This window comes from Lampris incognitus, chromosome 3 (assembly GCF_029633865.1).
Source record: "Lampris incognitus isolate fLamInc1 chromosome 3, fLamInc1.hap2, whole genome shotgun sequence".
In the NCBI taxonomy this organism is placed as follows: Eukaryota; Metazoa; Chordata; class Actinopteri; order Lampriformes; family Lampridae; genus Lampris; species Lampris incognitus.
In genome coordinates this window covers 115,679,819-115,707,322 of record NC_079213.1, presented here as the reverse complement: position 1 = coordinate 115,707,322, position 27,504 = coordinate 115,679,819, and the positions used below count along the sequence as shown (strand labels likewise).

The 27,504-nt window shown below is 47.5% G+C and overlaps 1 protein-coding gene across 1 annotated transcript in view; it reads right to left on the bottom strand.

Annotated features, from left to right (window-relative positions):
* LOC130109979 (ephrin-A2-like) overlaps positions 1 to 27,504 on the bottom strand; it is a 204,273-nt gene that overhangs the window by 10,690 nt on the left and 166,079 nt on the right. The window contains exons 2-3 of the mRNA XM_056276941.1: positions 23,446 to 23,738; positions 14,557 to 14,622 (exon numbers count right to left, since the gene is read on the bottom strand). Coding sequence (XP_056132916.1) covers positions 14,557 to 14,622; positions 23,446 to 23,738 — 359 coding nt within the window. The remainder of the gene's footprint in view (positions 1 to 14,556; positions 14,623 to 23,445; positions 23,739 to 27,504) is intronic.

Sequence of the window (27,504 nt, the reverse complement as noted above, 5' to 3'; positions counted from 1 at the left end):
AATATAAGAAAGGAACTGCGTAAATTGTCAAACCTGAAACACTACCAACCTCAAGATATAGATATAAGAAAGAAATAATTAAAACAATATAATCACACATTAAGAATGAAAAAAACAAAGCCATGTGGATAGAACCCTACAGGAAATAGAAAATTCCCTGAATCAAAACCAATTCTGGGAAATGTGGAATAATTTGAGCTCTACAAAACCACTAGACCTGCCTATCCAAAATGGAGAAATTTGGAAAAATCATTTTGAACATATCTATTCAGAAATCCAACAAGAACACTCAAATTCCAATTACAATCTGATCACACAAAAATTACAGTTGCTCAAACGCACTATAAAATACAACCAAACCCACTGGATTTTCCAATAACACAAGAGGAATTGGCACAGAAGCTCAAATCCTTAAAACCCAATAAAGCTTGTGGCTTTGACAGCATCAGAAGCGAGATGCTTTAAAACAGCACACTTGAGCTGCAAAGGGCAGTACTCAAATTGTTCAACATTGTTCTAAGTTCGAGATATTTTCCTGACATCTGGAGCAAAGGGCTTATAACTCCTATTCATAAAAATGGAGACAAATTGGGTTCTAATAATTTCAGAGGCATTTGTGTGAGCAGTAGTCTGGGTAAGGTGTTTAATAACATTTTGAACAATCGAATTCTAACCCTCCTTAACAAACACCATGTCCTGAGCAAAGGTCAAATTGGCTTCCTCCCAAATCACCGGACTACGGACCATATTTACACCCTACACACCCTCATAAATGAAAATGTGAATCAAACCAAAAATGGAAAAATATTTGCTTGTTTTATTGACTTCAAAAAAGCTTTCGACTCTATTTGGCATGAAGGACTATACTATACACTTTTAAAAAAGTGGTGTAGGAGGTAAAGTGTATGACATAATAAAGTCAATGTATTCGGACAACAAATGTGCAGTTAAGATTGGAGACAAACACACCTGAGTTCTTCCCTCAGAATAGAGGGGTGAGACAGGGCTGTGGACTTAGCCCGACACTGTTTAATATATATATTAATGACTGGCGGTGCAGCTGGAACAGTCTGCAGCCCCAGGTCTCCCCTGTATGACATGGAAGTGAAATTTTTGCTTTATGCAGATGATCTAGTTTTGTTGTCACCAACCGCAGCTGGGCTGCAACAACTACTAGACCTTCTTGAGGACTATTGCTAGCACTGGGCCCTGGCAATAAATCCAAAAAAGACAAAAGTAATGATCTTCCAGAAGAAGCCCAGATGTCAGGAAAATAGATACCAGTGACTCTAGGTAGCATCACCTTAGAGCATACGATGCAGTATACTTACCTTGGTCTAATTATTACAGCATCGGGGAGTCTCAGTAGGGCAGTGAATACCTAAAACAAAAAGCTCGCAGAGCTCTATATGCAATTAAAAATAAATTCTTTAACATTGATATACCAATCTCCATCTGGTGCAAACTGTTTGATAGTGTAATTCTGCCCATTGCACTACTATTGGAAGTGAGGTATGGGGTCCACTCAGTCTTTCCAGCTACACTAGATGGGACAAGCATCCAGCAGAAACCCTACATGCTGAATTCTGTAGACTGATCTGAAAACACAAAGGAAAACACCAAACGACGCATGTAGGGCAGAATTAGGCCGGTTTCCATATTGAAAATGTACAAAAAATATCTAAATTTCTGGATGCACTTAAATACAAGCCCAACAAATACATTGCACTTTAAAGCTCTGAAAACCCAAGAACTGAACCCCGAAAAGAGTCCCCTGAAGCAGCTGGCTCTGAGACTCACTAACCCTGTAACAAATACTAAGACCAACCAACCTCAGGCCAGCACTGCATCCCAAACAAAGTTTACGATAAATCAGCTATAAAACAAACCAACATGAGGATAAATCAGCTATAAAACAAACCAACATGAGGATAAATCAGCTATAAAACAAAGCAAGAACAATTATCTGAAACATTGGAACGCTGAAATCAAAACTCAAAACAAACTAGAAGTCTATCGGGCCCTAAAAACAAACTATGATCTGGAAGAATACCTCTTAACTGTCAGAGACAGGAAGCAGCGACAGATCCTCACCAAATACAGGCTCAGTGACCACAGTCTCGCCATTGAAAAGGGGAGACACAAAAAGACCTGGTTGCCAAAAGAGCAACGATCATGTGGTCAGTGCATGACAGATGAGGTGGAGACAGAGGTGCACTTCCTCCTTAAATGTGACAGATTTGAAAAACAGCGCTGGGCTTTTGTCAAGGAACTGGAACACGTGATTCCAGAGTACCAGGAAATGGACGACGCAGGTAAGCTGCGGGGGGTCCTGGGAGGGGGGCCAGCGGCGAACATTGCAGGAAGATTTATATTATCTTGCCACAACCTGAGAGATAGTGGATGACGGCACCTATTGCTACTATTGTTATTTAATATCATAATCATTGTTGTTGTTCCTGTTATTATTATAATCACTGTTGTTGTTATTATTATTATAATCATTGTTGTTGTTGTTATTATTATAATCATTGTTGTATTGTGTTGTTGTTTTACATGCTTTGGCAATATGTACACAAATGTATGTCATGCCAATAAAGCACATATTGAATTGAATTGAATTGAATTGAGAGAGAGACACAGAGAGAGAGAGAGAGAGAGAGAGAGAGAGAGACAGAGAGAGAGAGAGAGAGAGAGAGAGAGAGAGAGAGAGAGAGAGAGACAGAGAGAGAGAGAGAGAGAGAGACACAGTGAGAGAGAGACACAGAGAGAGAGAGAGACACAGAGAGAGAGAGAGAGAGAGAGAGAGAGAGAGAGAGAGAGAGAGAGAGAGAGAGAGAGAGAGAGAGAGAGAAGGGAAGGAAAGAGAGAGGATAGGACAGGTTATGTATTACAGGTAACCTTATATACTTTCCACCATGTGTCCCTTTCCTACAGTGGTTTCCATGGCAGCAGGGCAGTGTGACAGGATGTTGGGAGGAAGGGAAGAGTTGCATGTCATGTAGACAGCAGCTGAAGAGGTAGTCAGCCTCTGTCACCCAGTGTTAGTGACATGTTGAACACCGACCTCAGCCCGCTATCAGTTGTTTTAATGAGACCTGCTAACTTGGTTCTTTTAGTTAAATAACACAAGTTTAAACTGTGTAAAACATGAAGGAAGTGACTGATAGGTTAATTTGCAGAAGAATCTTACCACAGCAAACTAGTTCAAAGCAGCAGGCGACAGACTGATGCCAATAAAAACCTGACGCACTGCGAAATACATCACTGCTTAAGCCAGCGGTCGGGAACCTATGGCTCGCGAGCCATATATGGCTCTTCCGGTGACGGCATATGGCTCCCAGACAATTTTGAGTTGAAAAAAAAAATCAGTTTGGAACTGATTTTAAAATACTTGTGATATTTCTTAATAATACTGTGTCATTTTAAAGTAAACAGAAATTAGTTTTGAAGATAAATTTCACGGGTCACGGGTCACCCGTGGGTCGGGTCGGGAACCAATGGCTCGCGAGCATGTCCGGGTCATTGTAAAGGTGAAGAAATCAATTTTATCAGATAGCCAACTAGTTTATCCGCTTCAACCCTTGTAACGGAAAAGATGGCGAAAAGAAAAAAAGACGATGATTACCGTGCATTCCAGGCTGCGTGGACAGAGGAATCTGCATTTGTGGAGAGAGCAGGATCTGCCGTATGTCTCATATGCAATGATAACATTGCATCGATGAAACGGTCAAATATAAAGCGGCACTTCGATACGCCATGCAGCACCAGAAGTCGCATTAAAAGTAAGACATATTTAATTCATTATACGTTAAAAATACTATATGGCTCTCAATGAAATATATTTAGAAATATTTGGCTTTTATGGCTCTCCCAGTCAAAAAGGTTCCTGACCCCTGGCTTAAGCATATGACAGAATCCTCAGACATTATAGACGGGTATAATACTGCAGCATTCTTAACAGGGTTACTAGGGATAAGACGTGTTGTTCTACATTTGATAATGTTAACCAAGACACAGTTGAGGAGCTGCTGCTCTCTCTTTCAGATGACCATCTCCTAGTACAGATAACCTGGATGGAATATTTTTCAAGATTGCAGCTAGGCTGCTCTCCAAACCGATGTCATATCTTAATAGATGTCTACTAAATGGCACTTGTCTGGAGCTATGGAAAGAGTCTAAATGATACTCTTACACAAAGATGGAAAGCGGGTTTTACTGGCTCCAATTGTAGACATATTAGTATACTCCCTTTGCTGAGTAAGATACTTGGGGAGATAATTTTCAATTAAATGTTAAATTATTTTGTAGAAATGGATTACTTACAAAAGCACGGCATGCTTATAGCCCAGGGCCCTCTACTAGCACTGCATTAGTACACATGACTTATCAGTGGTTAATCTATATGGATGACAAGAAACTAGTTGGGGCTGTGCTCTTGGATTTTACTGCAGCTTTTTATGTCATTGACCACAGTATTCTTATTGATATGCTCAAATGTTATAGTTTTTTACCTTTAACACTTGCTTGGATGAACCGTTATCTCTCTCGCAGAACACAGCAAGTATTTTTTGATGGCAGTTTTTCTGACAGCAAAAAAAATAAAAAAATAAAAAATCACGTGGTTATTCCACAAGGGAGTTGATTGGGCCCACTTTATTTTTAATTTTCATAAATGATTTACGGTGCTGTAAAAAACGCTAATGTAGTCATATATGCTGATGACTCAACTTGACTCAATGACTCAACAAATTAGTACTAAACATTGCCAAAACTAAGTGTATTGTATTTGATAGTGGGAATATTCTTGCTGACACCACTGCACTGATAAACAGATATCCCATCTTTGTAGGTGGGATATCTGTATAGAGCTTCTTCTGCTTGGAATACGCTCCCCATCAATATCAAACAGACTAAAAGTAGATTTTCTTTTAAAAAGTTACTAAAACAAAAAATGCCGAACCTCATATAGATGTTATCGAGGTTTTGCTGTTTCGGAACATTGGTTGTTTTTATTTTTCGTTTTGTTGTTGTGTATTTGTGACAATTTTGTTTTTGATTTCACTCCAGGTTACTATTGTTTATTGTTTCATATGTAGTTATTTCACTTATTTTCTGATCTTTGTATTTGGCTTGTTTTGCCTTTTGTTTTATTGATAGTGTGATTTTAATTATTGTTTGTTTTTATTTTATTTTTTTGTGGACCCCAGGAACATTAAACATCTACTTTATGGAAGGTAATGGGGATCCAATTAAAGAATCAGGAATAAAGGTGTGCACTGGATGGTAAATGCATCAAAATGCCATTTAACCACCTCTTAAAACATTCACTGTTATTTACACACACACCCACCAGTGTTTGTTCATGGTTTATGTTGGTTGGTACAGTCAAGCCCGGTGCTGCACCAACATCTGTGATGGTAGAAAATTGCGACCATTATTAAAGCTACGTAAACATTTGGGAACCTTCCAAGAGCGTTTGGTGGCGTTCTCTCTCACACTTTGTCTGTTGTTCTGGAATCGCTCCTTTTGTTGTTTATCTGAACCCACAGGCAGGTTGTGTGTGTGTGTGTGTGTGTGTGTGTGTGTGTGTGTGTGTGTGTGTGTGTACATGTCTAGTCTTGTGAGCACGGAGCCATCGACCACCGCACACCCGTGACAGACAAGCGCCTCCTCCCTGCACCGAAACAGGACAAGCACTGACAGATGACACAAATGAAGTACAGATGAACACTGAATACTGTTGGAAATGTCCATCCATCCTCCACCCAGCCACCATCCACACCGCTTGTCCTGCGCTCAGGGTGGCGGGGTGCTGCAGCCTATCCCAGCAGCCAGTGAGCGGCAGGCGGGGAGACGCCCTGGACAGGCCGCCAGGCCATCACACAGCCATTATCGTTGTTTGAAATGTTCTGCATCAAATATTGATGATCTGTTGATACCCCCCCCCCCCACGAAGCCAGGTTTGAACTGTTAGACGTTATGTGCAGATCAAATGTTCCTAGTCTGCATGGCTGAACATACAGTATTTCTCTCGCACTGTTACGTAGTGCAGACAGATGAACAAGTTTGTTGCAGGTTTAGCTTGATAGTGAAGTCTGGATAAAGGCCTCGCCCCACAGGAAACCAGATCATATAATCACCTAATCCTCATGTGCTGTCACGTATATCTAATGCATCATGTCAGACTTGTCACATTAAGGCTGCGGCTGAGGGTTAGCTTACCCGTTACCTTGCATTTCTAGACACGGATATTTTTTTCAGGACACTACAGGCCCTTTGACAATGTTTCATGGCCCCATGATTTTCCAATGAGCTGTCATGAAATGAGAACGAACAATTCAGTTTATTTTCATGTTTTGTCACATACTATATAGCCCAGCATCTTTGCACTCTGAACCATTGCACCATCATCTCCCCGTTACAAAGCCATTGTTTTCTTTATTTTTTAAAATATGATTCTCATACACACCTGTTTGTAGTAGTTAACGTCTATGTTGACCTTGTATGTCTGTTCTGTGTACGTACACGGAGTCAAACTGCTCGCGAGTGTAACCGAGATATTTCCTGGCCTGGTGCGGGGCGGGGCTCGAGCCGACATGTACTGCGTCACAAGGCGACGTCGCTAACCGCGTGACTAAAGGGACCGACCCCCTGCTTAATCGGCCGGTGAGTCTTTTTGTATATGTGTAAGCCTACTTGATCAAGTAAAACGGATTCTGGTTTATTACTTTAATCTAAGTAAACATGGACACGAATGGATCATCTGAATTACACATTTTTTTTAAAATCAGCTAAAAAAATAAATGATGTGGCTTTGTTGCTTCATCAGAACGCGACCTCCAGCTCCGCACTGGGGCGGTTTGCAGCTGAGTGTGAAATGGCCAGGATAAGAGTCAGCACCTCCAAGTCTGAGGCCGTGGTTCTCTACCAGGAAATGGTGGATTGCTCCCTCCGGGTTGGGGATGAGTTGTTGCCTCAAGTGAAGGAGTTCAAGTATCTCAGGGTCTTGTTCACGAGTGAGGGCAGGATGGAGCAGGAGATTGACAGGTGGATTGGTGCAGCATCAGCAGTAATGTGGATGTTGTACCGGACCGTTGTGGTGAAGAGGGAGCTGAGCCAGAAGGCAAAGCTCTAAATTTACCAGTCAATCTTCGTTCCAACCCACACCTATGATCATGAGCTTTGGGTGGTGATGAAAGGGTGAGATCGTGGATACAAGCAGCTGAAATGAGTTTCCTCCGTAGGGTGTCTGGGCTCAGCCTTAGAGACAGGGTGAGGAGCTCAGCCATCCAGAGGGAGCTGGGAGTAGAGCCGCTGCTCCTTCGTGTTGAAAGGAGCCAGTTGAGGTGGTTCGGGCATCTGATCAGGATGCCTCCTGGGCACCTTCCTTTGGAGGTTTACCGAGCATGGCCAACTGGGAGGAGACCCTGGGGTAGACCCCGAACTCAATGGAGGGACTACATGTCCAGTCTGGCCAGGGAACACCTTGGGATGCCCAAGGAGGAGCTGGAGGGAGCGTTGCTGGGGAGAGGGAGGTCTGGAGTGCCCTACTTAGATTGCTGCCACCGCGACCCCACCCCGGAGAAGCAGCTGAAGATGAATGAATGAATGAAAAATTCTGCTAAAAAATTCCTAAACCAGTGGAGGGGGAACACTAGGCTCAAACATTCCTGTTAAATAATTCCTCTGTTTAAGGATTCCTATGGAAACATATGCACATAGCATTACAGCGGGCTGGGATGCAGTACAGATGAGTTAAGGTTTAATGCTGCAAGCCTGGATGCAAGGTCTCCTGCTTTAGGATGCAAGGTCTCCTGCTTTAGGATGCAAAGTCTCCTGCTTTAGGATGCAAGGTCTCCTGCTTTAGGATGTAAGGTCTCCTGCTTTAGGATGTAAGGTCTCCTGCTTTAGGATGTAAAGTCTCCTGCTTTAGGATGCAAGGTCTCCTGCTTTAGGATGTAAGGTCTCCTGCTTTAGGATGCAAGGTCTCCTGCTTTAGGATGTAAGGTCTCCTGCTTTAGGATGTAAGGTCTCCTGCTTTAGGATGTAAGGTCTCCTGCTTTAGGATGCAAGGTCTCCTGCTTTAGGATGTAAGGTCTCCTGCTTTAGGATGTAAGGTCTCCTGCTTTAGGATGTAAAGTCTCCTGCTTTAGGATGCAAGGTCTCCTGCTTTAGGATGTAAGGTCTCCTGCTTTAGGATGCAAGGTCTCCTGCTTTAGGATGTAAGGTCTCCTGCTTTAGGATGTAAGGTCTCCTGCTTTAGGATGTAAGGTCTCCTGCTTTAGGATGCAAGGTCTCCTGCTTTAGGATGTAAGGTCTCCTGCTTTAAGCAGACAAGTCTCCGTCTTCCATTTCTGCTCTGTTCTGTCTTGTCTGATGAAGGCCAAAACTTTTTCACAAAAATGTGTGAAAAACGTTCAGAGGACATTAAATTAGAGATGCAAACATTTACTATAATATGTATATATATATGTGTGTGATAAAATAATTACTGATTCTGATTCTAAGTACATGTGATGTGGACTGACAATCACACACAGGTTTCCTGTGCGTCCTGTGCATTACTAGTCAGAACCAGCCCACCAGTCCAACTCCACAGCATTAAACATACCTGCATGCAGCTGTTCACTTATGGAAACAACACCCAGCCCAACTGTCTGGTTATTCACCACAGAACCTGATGGCTTCACTAAGGAACTCACGGAATAGGATCTGGATACTCAGCTTAAACTGCTTCTGCATATTTTCTGATCAAAATGCCTTTTCTCCCCAAACAAGGCATTGTCATAGACCTCAGCTGGTCTCAGTAGATGGACGTTGTCAGACAGTCTGTCACTCTAAGCTTTCTAACCTACCGGACTCCGGTTATTTGATAGGATAACACAACAGAAGAGGAACATCATCTGGTTGACCATGTTCTTCATTATCATTCATTCAACCGAGGTAACCCACTTCCCCTGCAGGGAAACACAACCACATCTGTGTCTTGTTAAAACGGGATTTGTTTACTTTGTATAGAACGTTAATTATCACGGTTAATTACTACAATACGTCAAATGTTTACTAATACATTCCCCACGGGCTGTTCAGTGTATGAAGACTTGTTTTAACAGCTTGATAACATGTTTGCTCAGGTATTCGGAGAACAGAGAAGGATGGGAGGAGGAGAAAGGCGTGCTTGGATATAATGCTGGACTTGATCCTGGTCTGAACCAAATCGTTAACCTTCCTTTTCTCCGCTGACTTTGAACCAACACTTCTGGTCCAACGTCTTCAACATAGTTTTGATATGATTGGGTTATGTGAAACATGGCTGAAACCAAACGTTTTCCTTCCCTTAAATGAAGCTTCTCCACCTGACTATACTTATGCCCATGTAGCTCGGGCAAATAAACAAGGTGGGGGTGTTGCCTTAATCTATAAATCTATTTTCAATCTGACTTCTAGACTTGAATCTAAATTCCAGTCTTTTGAGTCTCTTATTCTTGGTCCATCTCCCTCAGCCATGGATAGACTCGGCTCAGTCCAAATTGTGACTCTCTGTCAGCCTCATGGCTGTTACTCGTTATTTCTTGAAGAATTTGGAGAATTTGTCTCAGGCCTTGTTACTCACTCTGATGAGATTCTAATTCTAGGTGATTTCAATATTCATCTGAATAAGGCTGCTGATCCTCTAAGTAAAGCCTTTCTGGCACTAGTTGATACTTTTGGGTTCACTCAGTTTGTTCAAGAGTTGACTCATTGCAGTGGTAACACCCTTGATTTGGTTTTATCTAAAGGGATAGCTGTTTCTGATCTGAATGTCTTACCAACCACATCTGCTGTGTCAGATCATTTTCTCATCAAATTTGAAGCATTATTGGCCTGTCCAGTTAATGTCAGCACAGATGTAATTGCCACTCGCCATATCGGTCCCTCCACTGTAGCTGCATTTGACCAGCAGCTGCCTGAAGTCTTGGCTCCTTTCACTGTGGTAAATGACTCTGTTGAAAATTTCACTAGTGACTTAAATGTGGCCCTCTCCAGTCTCCTCGATTCAGTTGCACCTCTCACTATCAGAGCTAGGCGACTAAAGAGGCCTACCCCCTGGTTTAACAACGAGACACGTTTCCTGCAGGAAACTGGAACTTAAATGGCAAAAATCAAAATTGGAAGCTTTTTACCTATCATGGCACGAGTGTTTATTGAAATACAAGCGTGCTTTATCTGCTGCAAAAACATCGTATCTCTCTCACTTAATAAATATCAATAAACATAACCCCAGATTTCTCTTTGACACTGTATCTAAACTTACTAAAAAGCAGTCGTCTATTAGCTGCTCACCATTCACAGCCCATGAATTTCAAGGTTTTTTCTGCAATAAGGTTGATGAGATCCTAAACAAAATTAGTTCTTCAACTCCATCTACTCCTGCAGATCCTGTCTTACTAAATTCATATCTACACAATGGGTCACTGACAGTTCCAGTTATTACAGCTTTTGAGACTATCTCTCTTGATACTAAGTTCATGTCAGCTTCTAAACCAACTGCTTGCCTACTTGATCCCTTACCAGCAAACCTTTTTAAAGACCTCTGGCCTTTTCTTGGACCTGCAATGCTAGACATCGTCAATTTATCTCTTACTACTGGCATTGTTCCCAGCAGTTTTAAGACAGCCGTGGTTAAACCTCTACTTAAAAAACCGCACCTTGATCCAGGGTCTCTTAATAACTATCGACCAGTCTCTAATCTTACATTCTTCTCTAAAGTACTAGAGAGAGTTGTGTATCAACACCTTTCAACCCATATAGAAGAAAACGATGTATATGAACCTTTTCAATTGAATTTCAGGGCCTGTCACTCCACCCACTGAAACTGCTCTGACCAGAGTGGTGAATGATCTTTTGGACTCTGATTTCACTTCTGTGCTTCTACTACTGGACCTCAGTGCAGCCTTTGACACCATTGATCACTGTATACTTTTAGATAGATTAAATTGTAATGTTGGTGTCTCTGGCTTAGCTCTCTCTTGGCTTAAGTCCTACTTATCTGGAAGAACACGTTGTGTCTGCTATAATAATACTATATCAACATTTTCTGACATTAAATATGGTGTGCCTCAGGGCTCAGTTCTTGGCCCGCTACTTTTCTCTCTTTACATTACACCTCTTGGCCAAATTATACGCAGTTATGGAATTAATTTCCATTGCTATGCTGATGATACTCAGCTGTATGTGCCTATAAGGGCTGATGATCATACTCAAATGACTAACTTGGAGGCCTGCTTGGCTACTGTGAAAAACTGGATGTCACTTAACTTTCTGCTTTTAAATTCAGATAAAACCGAGATGCTGGTCATTGGCCCTGCTAGACACAGACACCAATTTGATCAAGTAACGACAACAATCGACAACTCTGTGGTTTCACAAAGTGTGGCAGCCAAAAATCTTGGAGTTGCGTTTGATCCCAGCCTTTCCTTTGATAAGCACATTAAAGAAATCACCAAGACTGCCTTTTTTCACTCACGTAACATAGCTAAAATTCAGTCTTTTCTCTCCATGGCTGATGCAGAGACTCTAATACATGCATTTGTTTCATCCAGACTTGATCACTGTAATGTTCTGTTCTCAGGTCTGCCACATTCTAATACTAAAATCTTCAGATGGTTCAGAATGCTGCTGCTAGAATCCTAACTAAAACTAGGAAACTTGACCATATTACACCAATTCTTGCCTCCCTTCATTGGCTTCCTATCCACGTTAGATCAGAATACAAGGTGCTTCTGCTGACTTATAAAATCCTAAATGGGCTTGCCCCATCCTACCTGTCTGATCTCCTTAAACCTTACATGCCATCTCGAGCACTTCGTTCTCAAAATACAGGGCTCCTGGGGTCCGCGGTGATGTAGCGGTCTAAGCATCGGCTTTGTGTCGGTGCAGTTGCCCACTGGGGACCGGGGTTCGCGCCCCGGTCTCGTCATATCCGACTATGGCCGGACTCGATGAAGCAGCGCTGTCTTCGGGAGGGGGCGGAGTCGGCTTGTGTTCGTCACACGAATGTGTGTGTGTGTGTGTGTGGTGTGGTGTGGTGCGGAAAGCAGTGGCTCGGCCTTGAGTTCGGCGAGGCGACTCCTTCCAGACTGCCGGCCAGAGAGATGCAGTTGGCGAACGCATGCAGTACGAGGGTGGTGTTTGAACTAAAATAGGGATCGATTGGCCAATAAATTGGGAGAAAATGGGAAAAATCAGGAAAAAAAAATCAGGGCCCAAAGTTAAGAAGAAGTCAGCTGGTGGCAGCAGGGCCTTTTCCCATCGGGCCTCGTTCTTGTGGAATAACCTGCCTGCTGCCATCAGACCATCAGAGTCTGTTGAGTCTTTAAATCCAAATGTAAAACTCATCTTTTTGTCTCAACCTACAATTGGTTGCCTTTAAATTGAGTGCTTCACAACCTGTACTGCATGGTGGGTCGGTTCCTGTCTCAATGAATTTACCAACCACTGTTCTGCCCACGAGATTATAGAGTATAAATGATAGATTAAAGTATAGATTATAGAGTATAGATTATAGATTAATGTATAGAGTATATATTAAGATATAGATTATAGATTAAAGTATAGATTATATATTAAAGTATATATTATAGAGTATAGATTATAGAGTATAGATTAAAGTATAGATTATAGATTAATGTAGAGTATATATTAAAGTATAGATTATAGATTAAAGTATAGAGTATAGATTAAAGTATAGAGTATAGAGTATAGATTATAGAGTATATATTAAAGTATAGATTATAGATTAATGTATAGAGTATATATTAAAGTATAGATTATAGAGTAAAGTATAGATTATAGATTAAAGTATAGATTATAGAGTATAGATTATAGATTAATGTATAGAGTATATATTAAAGTATAGATTATAGATTAAAGTATAGATTATATATTAAAGTATATATTATAGAGTATAGATTATAGAGTATATATTAAAGTATAGATTATAGATTAATGTATAGAGTGTATATTAAAGTATAGATTATAGAGTAAAGTATAGATTATAGATTAAAGTATAGATTATAGAGTATAGATTACAGATTAATGTATAGAGTATATATTAAAGTATATATTATATATTAAAGTATAGATTATATAGTATAGATTATATAGTATATATTAAAGTATAGATTATAGATTAATGTATAGAGTATATATTAAAGTATAGATTATAGAGTAAAGTATAGATTATAGAGTATAGATTATAGAGTATAGATTATAGATGATCGACTATTGCAAACTGTTCTCTTCTCTCACATGTCTTTTCTCTCTCTCTGGCTGATGTCTTCTCCTTTCTCTTCTCCTGTGTGTGTGAATGGTGTGATGCGAGTCTCTCTTGTGTGCACGTGCAGTCTGTCCTCCTGCCAGGTCTCCATGGTGATGGTGGTTGCCACCTGGACACTGCTTGGCATCCCCCTCATCACGTTTTTTTTAAGAAAATACATATCTTATAAAGCCATATAATTGTGTTACCCTGTTCCACGGTTATATCCTTCTCTCACTCAGATGTGTGACTAATGTTTTTTTGTGTCTCCATGGTGATGGTGGTCATGTGGCTCTGGTCGTGCCTGGGCTGTTCCGGTGGCATCTGGATACTGCTTGGCATCCTCCTCATCATATTCTTCATATATTTTATAATTCCATTATAATTGTGTTATCCTCTTTCAGTGTTGTAGTGTGTAGAGTGTGTGAACACAACGTCGTTGCTCTCCCTGAGGTGTCCTCCTGGTTGTTCTCCCTGTTAAAGGGCTTAGGGAGGTGTTCCTCATCTGATGAGAGGGTCTAAGGACAGGATGCTGTGTTGCTGTAAAGCCTCCTGAGGCACATTTGTAATTTGTGATACTGGGCTGTACAAATAAAACGGACCTGACTAAAGATCTATCAGCTAATTTAGTACTTCCTGTTTGTGCTGTTTCAGATGGCGAGACAGAGTTTGCTTTTATCCACAACCAGGAAGAGAGAGGAAGATGCTGCCACTGAGTCAAACTGTTTCCTGCTGGCATCTGTAGCTTCTAAAACCATTAGCTAGCTTCCTGGTATAGCTTTCAAACAGGTCCTGCAGCAGGGCCCTGCAAGACGCCAGGCCCTAACAAGGTTTCAGGTTGGTTTGATGGTCAGAGGTCAGAGGTCAAACTGCAATCTGTTACCTTTCAGTGTTATTTCCGCCAAACTACGCCATGTACCAAGACCAGTTAACCAGCAGAGGGCTCTATAGATCCACTGATCCAGGGCTGCTGGCTTGACCCCTGACCTCTGTGTGATCCTGTGGTTTGTTTATCTGCCCCTGATGACCCCAAGACCCCAAGGCCAAGGAAGGTGGTGGAGGGTAACAGAAGAAGCAGGAGATGGGAGCCGGTGAATTCATCACATAATGTGTGTTTCCTACCGTAATGTGTCATTTGGTGTTTCTCTGAGGAAACTGGTGAAATCAGCGAAGAAGGTCTCACAGGAGACTCTCCAGCCGAGATGCAACGGGGCAGAAGGAAACAGGGGAGCACCACAACAATGAGGACTACTTACTGGTGGGCTTGACGTAGACCTTCAGCTTCAAACAGGGTTTTCCAGCCAGGCTTGGGTGAGGAGACGCTGGAAAACAGAAAGACCAGAAGGGAGAGAGAGAATTGGAAGGAGAGCGGAGGAGAAAGAGGAGGAGGAGGGTGGCGGATAGAGGGAGAGAGTTATCTGCTTATTCTTAAAGGACGTTTCTACAGCAGCTTTGTGTCAGCGGCAGCCATGTTGGAGCTCCTGTTTTCCTCCAAACGGACGGCCTGGACTTCACTTTCAAACATTGACAGATAAAACGCTGCTCCTGCTTCTGCTTCTGCCTCTGCTTCTGGTTCTGGTTCTGGTTCTGGTTGTGTCAGGGGGACTCGGTGAATATGACACCTTCATCCCAAAGAGGAGGATATGACTTCATAGAAACATAAAGTAATACAAAATAATGCAAACTATAACAACATGAAGGAATATAAAGGACTGGCGGCCTGTCCAGGGTGTCTCCCCGCCTGTCCAGGGTGTCTCCCGGCCTGTCCAGGGTGTCTCCCCGCCTGTCCAGGGTGTCTCCCTGCCTGCCGCCCAGCGGCTGCTGGGAGAGGCTCCAGCATCCCGCCCCCTGACTGACAGCAGAACAAGCGGTTTGGATCATGGATGTATGGAAAATACTTAAAATATGATATAAAATATCTATGACAGTGACAAATCAAATCTGCTTTGCTCTCGTTTCAGCTTAGTGTGTGTGTGTGTGTGTGTGTGTGTGTGTGTGTCTGTGTGTGTCTGTGTGTGTCTGTGTGTGTGTGTGTTCAGCGTTTCTCTCTTAGTTTTGCCTCGTTTCTACAGTGAGACAGACAAGTGAGGGGGATGAGGGTGTTGTAAAATATTAAAATGAGTTGCTTTAATGCCGAGCAGGGGTGCTCTTCATCACGACACTCTTCATCACAACACTCTTCATCACGACACTCTTCATCACAGCACTCTTCATCACGACACTCTTCATCACAACATTCTTCATCACGACACTCTTCATCACGACACTCTTCATCACGACACTCTTCATCACGACACTCTTCATCACGACATTCTTCATCACAACACTCTTCATCACGACACTCTTCATCACGACATTCTTCATCACAACACTCTTCATCACGACATTCTTCATCACAACACTCTTCATCACGACACTCTTCATTAGCTGAAGATACACTCCCAGTCATGACATGCACACAGACACATAGGGACTCATGCAGCGTGTCGGGAGGAAGGGCGGTGAAGGCCTGGGGGGCGTGGCTTAACCATGATCACACCGCCGCACTCTGCTAATGCTGTTAGCGCCATGCATCACAAGCTAAACTAATGACACCTGAATGAGTCGTGGTGCTGGACAGGAGCTGACCGGTCTCACAGTGTGAGGACAGTCTGACAGGAGCCGGTCTCACAGGAGCTGGTCTCACAGGAGCCGGTCTCACAGGAGCCGGTCTCACAGGAGCTGGTCTCACAGTATAAGGACAGTGTGACAGGAGCTGGTCGGACAGTGTGAGGACAGTACGACAGGAGCCTGTCTCACAGGAGCTGGTCTCACAGTGTGGGGACAGTACGACAGGAGCCTTTCTCACAGGAGCTGGTCTCACAGTGTGTGGACAGTGTGAGAGGAGCTGGTCTCACAGTGTAAGGACAGTGTGACAGGAGCTGGTCCGACAGTGTGAGGACAGTGTGACAGGAGCTGGTCCGACAGTGTGAGGACAGTGTGACAGGAGCTTGTCTCACAGTGTGAGGACAGTGTGACAGGAGCCGGTCTCACAGTGTGTGGACAGTGTGAGAGGAGCTGGTCTCACAGTGTAAGGACAGTGTGACAGGAGCTGGTCCGACAGTGTGAGGACAGTGTGACAGGAGCCGGTCTCACAGTGTGAGGACAGTGTGACAGGAGCTGGTCCGACAGTGTGAGGACAGTGTGACAGGAGCCGGTCTCACAGTGTGAGGACAGTGTGACAGGAGCTGGTCTCACAGTGTGAGAGGAGCTGGTCTCACAGTGTGAGGACAGTGTGACAGGAGCTGGTCTCACAGTGTGAGAGGAGCTGGTCTCACAGTGTAAGGACAGTGTGACAGGAGCTGGTCTCACAGTGTGAGGACAGTGTGACAGGAGCTGGTCCGACAGTGTGAGGACAGTGTGACAGGAGCTTGTCTCACAGTGTGAGGACAGTGTGACAGGAGCTGGTCTCACAGTGTGAGGACAGTGTGACAGGAGCTGGTCTCACAGTGTGAGGACAGTGTGACAGGAGCTGGTCTCACAGTGTAAGGACAGTGTGACAGGAGCTGGTCTCACAGTGTGAGGACAGTGTGACAGGAGCTGGTCCGACAGTGTGAGGACAGTGTGACAGGAGCTTGTCTCACAGTGTGAGGACAGTGTGACAGGAGCCGGTCTCACAGTGTGAGGACAGTGTGACAGGAGCTGGTCTCACAGTGTGAGGACAGTGTGACAGGAGCCGGTCTCACAGTGTAAGGACAGTGTGACAGGAGCCGGTCTCACAGTGTGAGGACAGTGTGACAGGAGCCGGTCCGACAGTGTGAGGACAGTGTGACAGGAGCTGGTCCGACAGTGTGAGGACAGTGTGACAGGAGCTGGTCTCACAGTGTAAGGACAGTGTGACAGGAGCTGGTCTCACAGTGTGAGGACAGTGTGACAGGAGCTGGTCTCACAGTGTGAGGAGAGTGTGACAGGAGCTGGTCCGACAGTGTGAGGACAGTGTGACAGGAGCCGGTCTCACAGTGTGAGGACAGTGTGACAGGAGCTGGTCCGACAGTGTGAGGACAGTGTGACAGGAGCTGGTCCGACAGTGTGAGGACAGTGTGACAGGAGCTGGTCCGACAGTGTGAGGACAGTGTGACAGGAGCCGGTCTCACAGTGTAAGGACAGTGTGACAGGAGCCGGTCTCACAGTGTAAGGACAGTGTGACAGGAGCCGGTCCGACAGTGTGAGGACAGTGTGACAGGAGCTGGTCCGACAGTGAGAGGACAGTGTGACAGGAGCTGGTCTCACAGTGTGAGGACAGTGTGACAGGAGCCGGTCCGACAGTGTGAGGACAGTGTGACAGGAGCTGGTCCGACAGTGTGAGGACAGTGTGACAGGAGCTGGTCTCACAGTGTGAGGACAGTGTGACAGGAGCCGGTCTCACAGTGTGAGGACAGTGTGACAGGAGCTGGTCTCACAGTGTAAGGACAGTGTGACAGGAGCTGGTCTCACAGTGTAAGGACAGTGTGACAGGAGCTGGTCTGACAGTGTGAGGACAGTGTGACAGGAGCCGGTCTCACAGTGTAAGGACAGTGTGACAGGAGCCGGTCTCACAGTGTGAGGACAGTGTGACAGGAGCTGGTCTCACAGTGTGAGGACAGTGTGACAGGAGCTGGTCCGACAGTGTGAGGACAGTGTGACAGGAGCTGGTCTCACAGTGTGAGGACAGTGTGACAGGAGCCGGTCCGACAGTGTGAGGACAGTGTGACAGGAGCCGGTCTCACAGTGTAAGGACAGTGTGACAGGAGCCGGTCTCACAGTGTGAGGACAGTGTGACAGGAGCCGGTCCGACAGTGTGAGGACAGTGTGACAGGAGCCGGTCCGACAGTGTGAGGACAGTGTGACAGGAGCTGGTCCGACAGTGTGAGGACAGTGTGACAGGAGCCGGTCTCACAGTGTAAGGACAGTGTGACAGGAGCTGGTCTCACAGTGTGAGGACAGTGTGACAGGAGCTGGTCTCACAGTGTGAGGACAGTGTGACAGGAGCCGGTCTCACAGTGTGAGGACAGTGTGACAGGAGCTGGTCTCACAGTGTGAGGACAGTGTGACAGGAGCTGGTCTCACAGTGTGAGGACAGTGTGACAGGAGCCGGTCTCACAGTGTGAGGACAGTGTGACAGGAGCCGGTCCGACAGTGTGAGGACAGTGTGACAGGAGCTGGTCTCACAGTGTGAGGACAGTGTGACAGGAGCTGGTCCGACAGTGTGAGGACAGTGTGACAGGAGCTGGTCTCACAGTGTGAGGACAGTGTGACAGGAGCTGGTCCGACAGTGTGAGGACAGTGTGACAGGAGCTGGTCCGACAGTGTCAGGACAGTGTGACAGGAGCCGGTCTCACAGTGTGAGGACAGTGTGACAGGAGCCGGTCTCACAGTGTGAGGACAGTGTGACAGGAGCTGGTCCGACAGTGTGAGGACAGTGTGACAGGAGCTGGTCCGACAGTGTGAGGACAGTGTGACAGGAGCTGGTCCGACAGTGTGAGGGCAGTGTGACAGGAGCCGGTCTCACAGTGTAAGGACAGTGTGACAGGAGCTGGTCCGACAGTGTGAGGACAGTGTGACAGGAGCCGGTCTCACAGTGTGAGGACAGTGTGACAGGAGCCGGTCTCACAGTGTGAGGACAGTGTGACAGGAGCTGGTCTCACAGTGTGAGGACAGTGTGACAGGAGACAGTCTCACAGGAGCTGGTCTCACAGAGTGAGGACAGTGTGACAGCAGCCGGTCTCACAGGAGCCGGTCTCACAGGAGCTGGTCTCACAGTGTGAGGACAGTGTGACAGGAGACAGTCTCACAGGAGCTGGTCTCACAGTGTAAGGACAGTGTGACAGGAGCTGGTCTGACAGTGTGAGGACAGTGTGACAGGAGCCGGTCTCACAGTGTAAGGACAGTGTGACAGGAGCTGGTCTGACAGTGTGAGGACAGTGTGACAGGAGCCGGTCTCACAGGAGCCGGTCTCACAGGAGCTGGTCTCACAGTGTGAGGACAGTGTGACAGGAGACAGTCTCACAGGAGCTGGTCTCACAGTGTAAGGACAGTGTGACAGGAGCTGGTCTGACAGTGTGAGGACAGTGTGACAGGAGCTGGTCTCACAGTGTGAGGACAGTGTGACAGCAGCCGGTCTCACAGGAGCCGGTCTCACAATGTGAGGACAGTGTGACAGGAGACAGTCTCACAGGAGCTGGTCTCACAGTGTAAGGACAGTGTGACAGGAGCTGGTCTGACAGTGTGAGGACAGTGTGACAGGAGCCGGTCTCACAGTGTGAGGACAGTGTGACAGGAGCTGGTCTGACAGTGTGAGGACAGTGTGACAGGAGCCGGTCCGACAGTGTGAGGACAGTGTGACAGGAGCCGGTCTCACAGTGTGAGGACAGTGTGACAGGAGCTGGTCTGACAGGAGACAGTCTCACAGGAGCTGGTCTCACAGTGTAAGGACAGTGTGACAGGAGCTGGTCTGACAGTGTGAGGACAGTGTGACAGGAGCCGGTCCGACAGTGTGAGGACAGTGTGACAGGAGCTGGTCCGACAGTGTGAGGACAGTGTGACAGGAGCTGGTCTCACAGTGTGAGGACAGTGTGACAGGAGCTGGTCCGACAGTGTGAGGACAGTGTGACAGGAGCTGGTCTCACAGTGTGAGGACAGTGTGACAGGAGCTGGTCCGACAGTGTGAGGACAGTATGACAGGAGCTGGTCTCACAGTGTGAGGACAGTATGACAGGAGCTGGTCCGACAGTGTGAGGACAGTGTGACAGGAGCCGGTCTCACAGTGTGAGAGGAGCTGGTCTCACAGTGTAAGGACAGTGTGACAGGAGCTGGTCTCACAGTGTGAGGACAGTGTGACAGGAGCCGGTCTCACAGTGTGAGAGGAGCTGGTCTCACAGTGTAAGGACAGTGTGACAGGAGCTGGTCTCACAGTGTGAGAGGAGCTGGTCTCACAGTGTAAGGACAGTGTGACAGGAGCCGGTCTCACAGTGTGAGGACAGTGTGACAGGAGCCGGTCTCACAGTGTGAGGACAGTGTGACAGGAGCTGGTCCGACAGTGTGAGGACAGTGTGACAGGAGCTGGTCCGACAGTGTGAGGACAGTGTGACAGGAGCTGGTCCGACAGTGTGAGGACAGTGTGACAGGAGCTGGTCCGACAGTGTGAGGGCAGTGTGACAGGAGCCGGTCTCACAGTGTAAGGACAGTGTGACAGGAGCTGGTCCGACAGTGTGAGGACAGTGTGACAGGAGCCGGTCTCACAGTGTGAGGACAGTGTGACAGGAGCCGGTCTCACAGTGTGAGGACAGTGTGACAGGAGCTGGTCCGACAGTGTGAGGACAGTGTGACAGGAGCTGGTCCGACAGTGTGAGGGCAGTGTGACAGGAGCCGGTCTCACAGTGTAAGGACAGTGGGACAGGAGCTGGTCCGACAGTGTGAGGACAGTGTGACAGGAGCCGGTCTCACAGTGTGAGGACAGTGTGACAGGAGCCGGTCTCACAGTGTGAGGACAGTGTGACAGGAGCTGGTCCGACAGTGTGAGGACAGTGTGACAGGAGCTGGTCTCACAGTGTGAGGACAGTGTGACAGGAGACAGTCTCACAGGAGCTGGTCTCACAGAGTGAGGACAGTGTGACAGCAGCCGGTCTCACAGGAGCCGGTCTCACAGGAGCTGGTCTCACAGTGTGAGGACAGTGTGACAGGAGACAGTCTCACAGGAGCTGGTCTCACAGTGTAAGGACAGTGTGACAGGAGCTGGTCTGACAGTGTGAGGACAGTGTGACAGGAGCCGGTCTCACAGTGTAAGGACAGTGTGACAGGAGCTGGTCTGACAGTGTGAGGACAGTGTGACAGGAGCCGGTCTCACAGGAGCCGGTCTCACAGGAGCTGGTCTCACAGTGTGAGGACAGTGTGACAGGAGCTGGTCTGACAGTGTGAGGACAGTGTGACAGGAGCCGGTCTCACAGTGTGAGGACAGTGTGACAGCAGCCGGTCTCACAGTGTGAGGACAGTGTGACAGGAGCTGGTCCGACAGTGTGAGGACAGTGTGACAGGAGCTGGTCTCACAGTGTGAGGACAGTGTGACAGGAGACAGTCTCACAGGAGCTGGTCTCACAGAGTGAGGACAGTGTGACAGCAGCCGGTCTCACAGGAGCCGGTCTCACAGGAGCTGGTCTCACAGTGTAAGGACAGTGTGACAGGAGCTGGTCTGACAGTGTGAGGACAGTGTGACAGGAGCCGGTCTCACAGTGTAAGGACAGTGTGACAGGAGCTGGTCTGACAGTGTGAGGACAGTGTGACAGGAGCCGGTCTCACAGGAGCCAGTCTCACAGGAGCTGGTCTCACAGTGTGAGGACAGTGTGACAGGAGACAGTCTCACAGGAGCTGGTCTCACAGTGTAAGGACAGTGTGACAGGAGCTGGTCTGACAGTGTGAGGACAGTGTGACAGGAGCCGGTCTCACAGTGTGAGGACAGTGTGACAGCAGCCGGTCTCACAGGAGCCGGTCTCACAGTGTGAGGACAGTGTGACAGGAGACAGTCTCACAGGAGCTGGTCTCACAGTGTAAGGACAGTGTGACAGGAGCTGGTCTGACAGTGTGAGGACAGTGTGACAGGAGCCGGTCTCACAGTGTGAGGACAGTGTGACAGGAGACAGTCTCACAGGAGCTGGTCTCACAGTGTGAGGACAGTGTGACAGGAGACAGTCTCACAGGAGCTGGTCTCACAGTGTAAGGACAGTGTGACAGGAGCTGGTCTGACAGTGTGAGGACAGTGTGACAGGAGCCGGTCTCACAGTGTGAGGACAGTGTGACAGCAGCCGGTCTCACAGGAGCCGGTCTCACAGGTGGAGGGGTTTCATATGGTGGCATGCTGCCAGTGTGAGGCCATTTTCATTTTCATTAAAGGGAGGGGCAGCTGAGGAACTACTAGTCCCCTCATAGACACTAGTCCAGCTTGTAGGCCAGCTGTTATACCAAACCATCCTCCATCTTGAAGCTGGTTGGTTGATGTCGTCATGGATGTGCAGGAACAGAGAGTGATGAGCAGCAGTCTACAACACCGGAGGAGCAGGCTTGCTGCCCCCTGCAGACAGGCTGGAGAGCCTCTCCAGTGGTCAGTCATCAGGGCCCATTTCAGAGCCAGCGGTTCCTCTCCTGTGTCTGGCTGCGGGTCTGTGATGTGCTGGGAACAGACCCGCCCCTCCATGGCAGCCGGCCACAAAGCCACAGCTTATTAACTAAAGCCCCACCGCTGCCCCCAAATGACCCCTCACAGCCTGTAAGCAGAGCAGACTTGCCCCGCCCTTCAGCTGACCATCCCGCTGAGCCACAGCCTGAATGTTAGCCAGGGCCAGGGATGATGAAGGTGCAGCAGGGTGTGTTTGTTGAGGAGACGACAGACTTCCAAACTCATTTCTGCCTCCACAATTCCTCCTCGCTTCATCACAACATAACCGGAGGCCGGGGCTGGAAAACAGGGAGGCCTCGTATCTGTCGAGGTTGCTTCAACATGGCCAAGTTCATCTGGTCGAGTCCCGGATGGGATTCAGCCACGTCCAACAAGGGGCCCTGTGACCTTTCACTGAGCCAGTTATATTCGAGAGGAAAAAGAGGGCAGGGCCACTAGACCTGTAAGTCATCTTCCACATAACCGTGGAAACCAGTACAACCTTTGAGTCAACATCCATGTAACCATGGAAACCAATAAAACTTGAGTTGTCAGCCATGTATCTACGGAAACCAATAAAACTTGAGTTGTCATCCATGTAACCATGGAAACCAATAAAACTTGAGTTGTCAGCCATGTAACTATGGAAACCAGTAAAACCTGTGAGTCGTCATCCATATAACTATGGTAACCAATAAAACTTGAGTTGTCAGCCATGTAACCATGGAAACCAATAAAACTTGAGTTGTCAGCCATGTAACTATGGAAACCAGTAAAACCTGTGAGTTGTCAGCCGTGTAACCATGGAAACCAACTGAACAGGCAGCATGGATGATTACAGTGTGTGTGTGTGTGTGTGTGTAAACTTTTACATGTTCATGTGTTTGTGTGCTAGTGTTGCAAATGAGTGAGACTCAGAAATGCAGTAATTAATGTGAATCATATCACACACACCTACACCCGTAGACAGTAATATACTTACAGATGTAGTAGTACTCGTGTCCCGGGCGGAACTCGAAGCCCAGAGAAAAGGGGGTGAAGAGCTGGAACTTCTCAGAGAATTTGAGAGGTCCACTGGGGCTCTGGGGCCGGTTGCACTCCCAGCGTTTGAAGCCCTTCATGCGGTGGTCACAGGTGGTGTAGCCGTCGTAGTTGACCATGAAGAGGACGTAGCGCTCCATCTGCTCCTGTGGGAGCGGCCCCTCGTAGTGGGGGCAGTAGATGTCCAGGTAGTCGTTGATGGCCACCTCCACTGTGTACTCCTCCTGCTGGAACCTGCCGGGAGTACAGCGGTGAGACAACGCACACCAGGAAGTAGACATACCCAATACCACCTTGTACTCATGCCATGCTGGAGACACACATGACACTGGAGACACACATGACAGTGGAGACACACATGACACTGGAGACACACATGACAGTGGAGACACACATGACAGTGGAGACACACATGACAGCAGAGACACACATGACACTGGAGACACACATGACACTGGAGACACACATGACAGTGGAGACACACATGACACTGGAGACACACATGACAGTGGAGACACACATGACACTGGAGACACACATGACAGTGGAGACACACATGACACTGGAGACACACATGACAGTGGAGACACACATGACAGTGGAGACATGACAGTGGAGACACACATGACAGTAGAGACACACATGACAGTGGAGACACACATGACAGTGGAGTGCGCTGAGGTCAATCAAGTTACTTTTCTGGACGTCTGTAGTTGTTATCATGTTTTATTTAATGTGGATTCGTTATTTAATTTAATTATTTAATTTAATTTAATTATTTTATTTAAATTATTTAATGTAATTATTTTAATTAATTAATTTAAATTATTTAAATTATTTAATTTAATTTGGATTCGTTATTTAATTTAATTATTTAATTTAATTTAAATTATTTAATTTAAATTATTTTAATTAATTAATTTAATTTAATTTAATTATTTAATTTAATGTGGATTCGTTATTGAGTTTGCAAAGTTGGTTATGGCTTGCCCCCCCCCCCCCTTTCCCCACTCTTCCGAGCCGTCCCGGTCTCTGCTCCACCCCCTCTGCTGACCCGGGGAGGGCTGCAGACTACCACGTGCCTCCTCCCATACATGTGGAGTCACCAGCCGCTTCTTTTCACCTGACAGGGAGGAGTTTCACCAGGGGGACGTAGCGCGTGGGAGGATCACGCTGCCCCCCCCCCACCCCCACCCCCACCCCCAACAGGCGCCAGCTCAACTCTTCAGTCCTGCATCAGGTGAAGTAACGCTGGAATGAATCCGCCAGGTGCTGCGACTTAATACTAACTGACCTGACTTGGACACACGCACACGCGCACACACGGTCACACACACGCACACACACACACACGGGCACACGCACACGCGCGCGTCAGGAAGTCGTCCCCTCCTCTCCTGGCGGGAAAAGCAGAAGGAATGGACGTGACGTGCAGGACGTTCTTTTCTGCGGTGACGTGTTTGTGAGTGTGTCACGTGTTCATTGGTTCTTCCAGGTCATGTGATCCTGAGTCTGCCTGCTGTCGCCCCGCCCCCCTACGTGTTGGAGGCGGATGGAGGGAGACGGAAATACGAATGGAGTGGAGCCAGAGAAGTTCTCCATCCAAGCTGTTGTTGATTAACGTTGGACACAACTACACAACCACACAACCACACGTACTCTGCCTTCAGTACTTCCACGTCCTCTCACCCCGAGTATGAATGATTCATGACGTGTCCAACATGGAGGACAGAGGATCTGTTGGACCACAGGATGTGTAGATGTTCTGTGTCGTGTAGACGAAGGAATCCCAAAGCTTCAGCTGGGCCGAGCTGCAGCTCCACAAACACCACAAACACACGGAGGCCATCCATCAGACGGGAGGGAAGTAGTTCCCAGGAGACCCTCCGTCAGCCTGACAACCAACACCTCCCCTGAACTCCATCCCTCCACCCCTCTGTTCCCCCATCCCTCTGTTCCTCCATCCCTCTGTTCCTCCTCCCTCATCCCTCTGTTCCCCATCCCTCTGTTCCTCCATCCCTCTAATCCTCCATCCCTCATCCCTTTGTTCCCCATCCCTCTGTTCCTCCATCCCTCTGTTCTTCTATCCCTCATCCCTCTGTTCTTCTATCCCTCATCCCTCTGTTCCTCCATCCCTCTGTTCTTCTATCCCTCATCCCTCTGTTCCTCCTCCCTCATCCCTCTGTTCCCCATCCCTCTGTTCCTCCATCCCTCTGTTCTTCTATCCCTCATCCCTCTGTTCCTCCATCCCTCTAATCCTCCATCCCTTATCCCTCTATTCCTGCATCCCTCTGTTCCTCCATCCCTCTGTTCTTCTATCCCTCATCCCTCTGTTCCCCATCCCTCTAATCCTCCATCCCTCATCCCTCTGTTCCCCATCCCTCTATTCCTCCATCCCTTATCCCTCTATTCCTGCATCCCTCTGTTCCTCCATCCCTCTGTTCTTCTATCCCTCATCCCTCTGTTCCCCATCCCTCTAATCCTCCATCCCTCATCCCTCTGTTCCCCATCCCTCTGTTCCTCCATCCCTCTAATCCTCCATCCCTCATCCCTCTGTTCCCCATCCCTCTGTTCCTCCATCCCTCTGTTCCTCCTCCCTCATCCCTCTGTTCCCCATCCCTCTGTTCCTCCATCCCTCTAATCCTCCATCCCTCATCCGTCTGTTCCCCATCCCTCTGTTCCTCCATCCCTTATCCCTCTATTCCTGCATCCCTCTGTTCCCCCATCCCTCTGTTCCTCCATCCCTTTGTTCCTCCCAGTCTTCTCTCTCTCTCTCTCTCTCTCTCTCTCTCTCTCTCTCTCTCTCTCTCTCTCTCTCTCTCTCTCTCTCTCTCTCTCTCTCTCTCTCTCTCTCTCTCTCTCTCTCTCTCTCTCTGTCTCTCTCTCTCTGTCTCTGTCTCTCTCTCTCTGAGTGCATGCTGGGAGTTTGGTGATGGAGAGCATGGTGAGTTTGGTGGAGAGTCTGTGACTTTTTCTCAGGTTTTCCTCTTTTTTTCTACTGTTTATTGTATGGTTGTTGTGTAGTTGTGGTTGTTCTTAGTGTAGTTTGGTGTGGGCTGGGTGGTTGTGTTTGGCGGAGGGTGAGCTGTGCTTCTTGCTGGGCATGGCGTCCCTTCAGACACCGTCCCTGCCTTTGAGGCGCGGAGTGAGGGTCGTGCCGCGGCCCAGTACCACGGTGCAGCAGCTGCTGGTGGTGGTAGGAGAACAGGTGAGCAGGTGGTGGTGGTTGTAGGAGAACAGGTGAGCAGGTGGTGGTGGTTGTAGGGGAACAGGTGAGCAGGTGGTGGTGGTGGTATGAGAACAGGTGAGCAGGTGGTGGTGGTGGTAGGAGAACAGGTGAGCAGGTGCTGTTGGTGGTAGGAGAACAGGTGAGCAGGTGCTGGTGGTGGTAGGAGAACAGGCGAGCAGGTGCTGGTGGTGGTAGGAGAACAGGTGAGCAGGTGGTGGTGGTGGTCGGAGAACAGGCGGACAGGTGGGTGGTAGGAGAAGAGGTTAGCAGGTGGTGGTGGTGGTAGGAGAACAGGTGAGCAGGTGGTGGTGGTGGTCGGAGAACAGGCGGACAGGTGGGTGGTAGGAGAAGAGGTTAGCAGGTGCTGGTGGTGGTAGGAGAACAGGTGAGCAGGTGCTGGTGGTGATAGGAAAACAGGCGAGCATGTGGTGGTAGGAGAATAGGTGAGCAGGTGGTGGTGGTGTTAGGAGAACAGGTGAACAGGTGGTGGTAGGAGAACAGGTGAGCAGGTGGTGGTGTTGGTAGGAGAACAGGTGAGCAGGTGCTGGTGGGGGTAGGAGAACAGGTGAGCAGGTGCTGGTGGTGGTAGGAGAACAGGTAAGCAGATGGTGGTGGTGGTAGGAGAACAGGTGAGCAGGTGGTGGTGGTGGTAGGAGAACAGGTGAGCAGGTGGTGGTGGTGGTAGGAGAACAGGTGAGCAGGTGCTGGTGGTGGTAGGAGAACAGGTGAGCAGGTGGTGGTAGGAGAACAGGTGAGCAGGTGGTGGTGGTG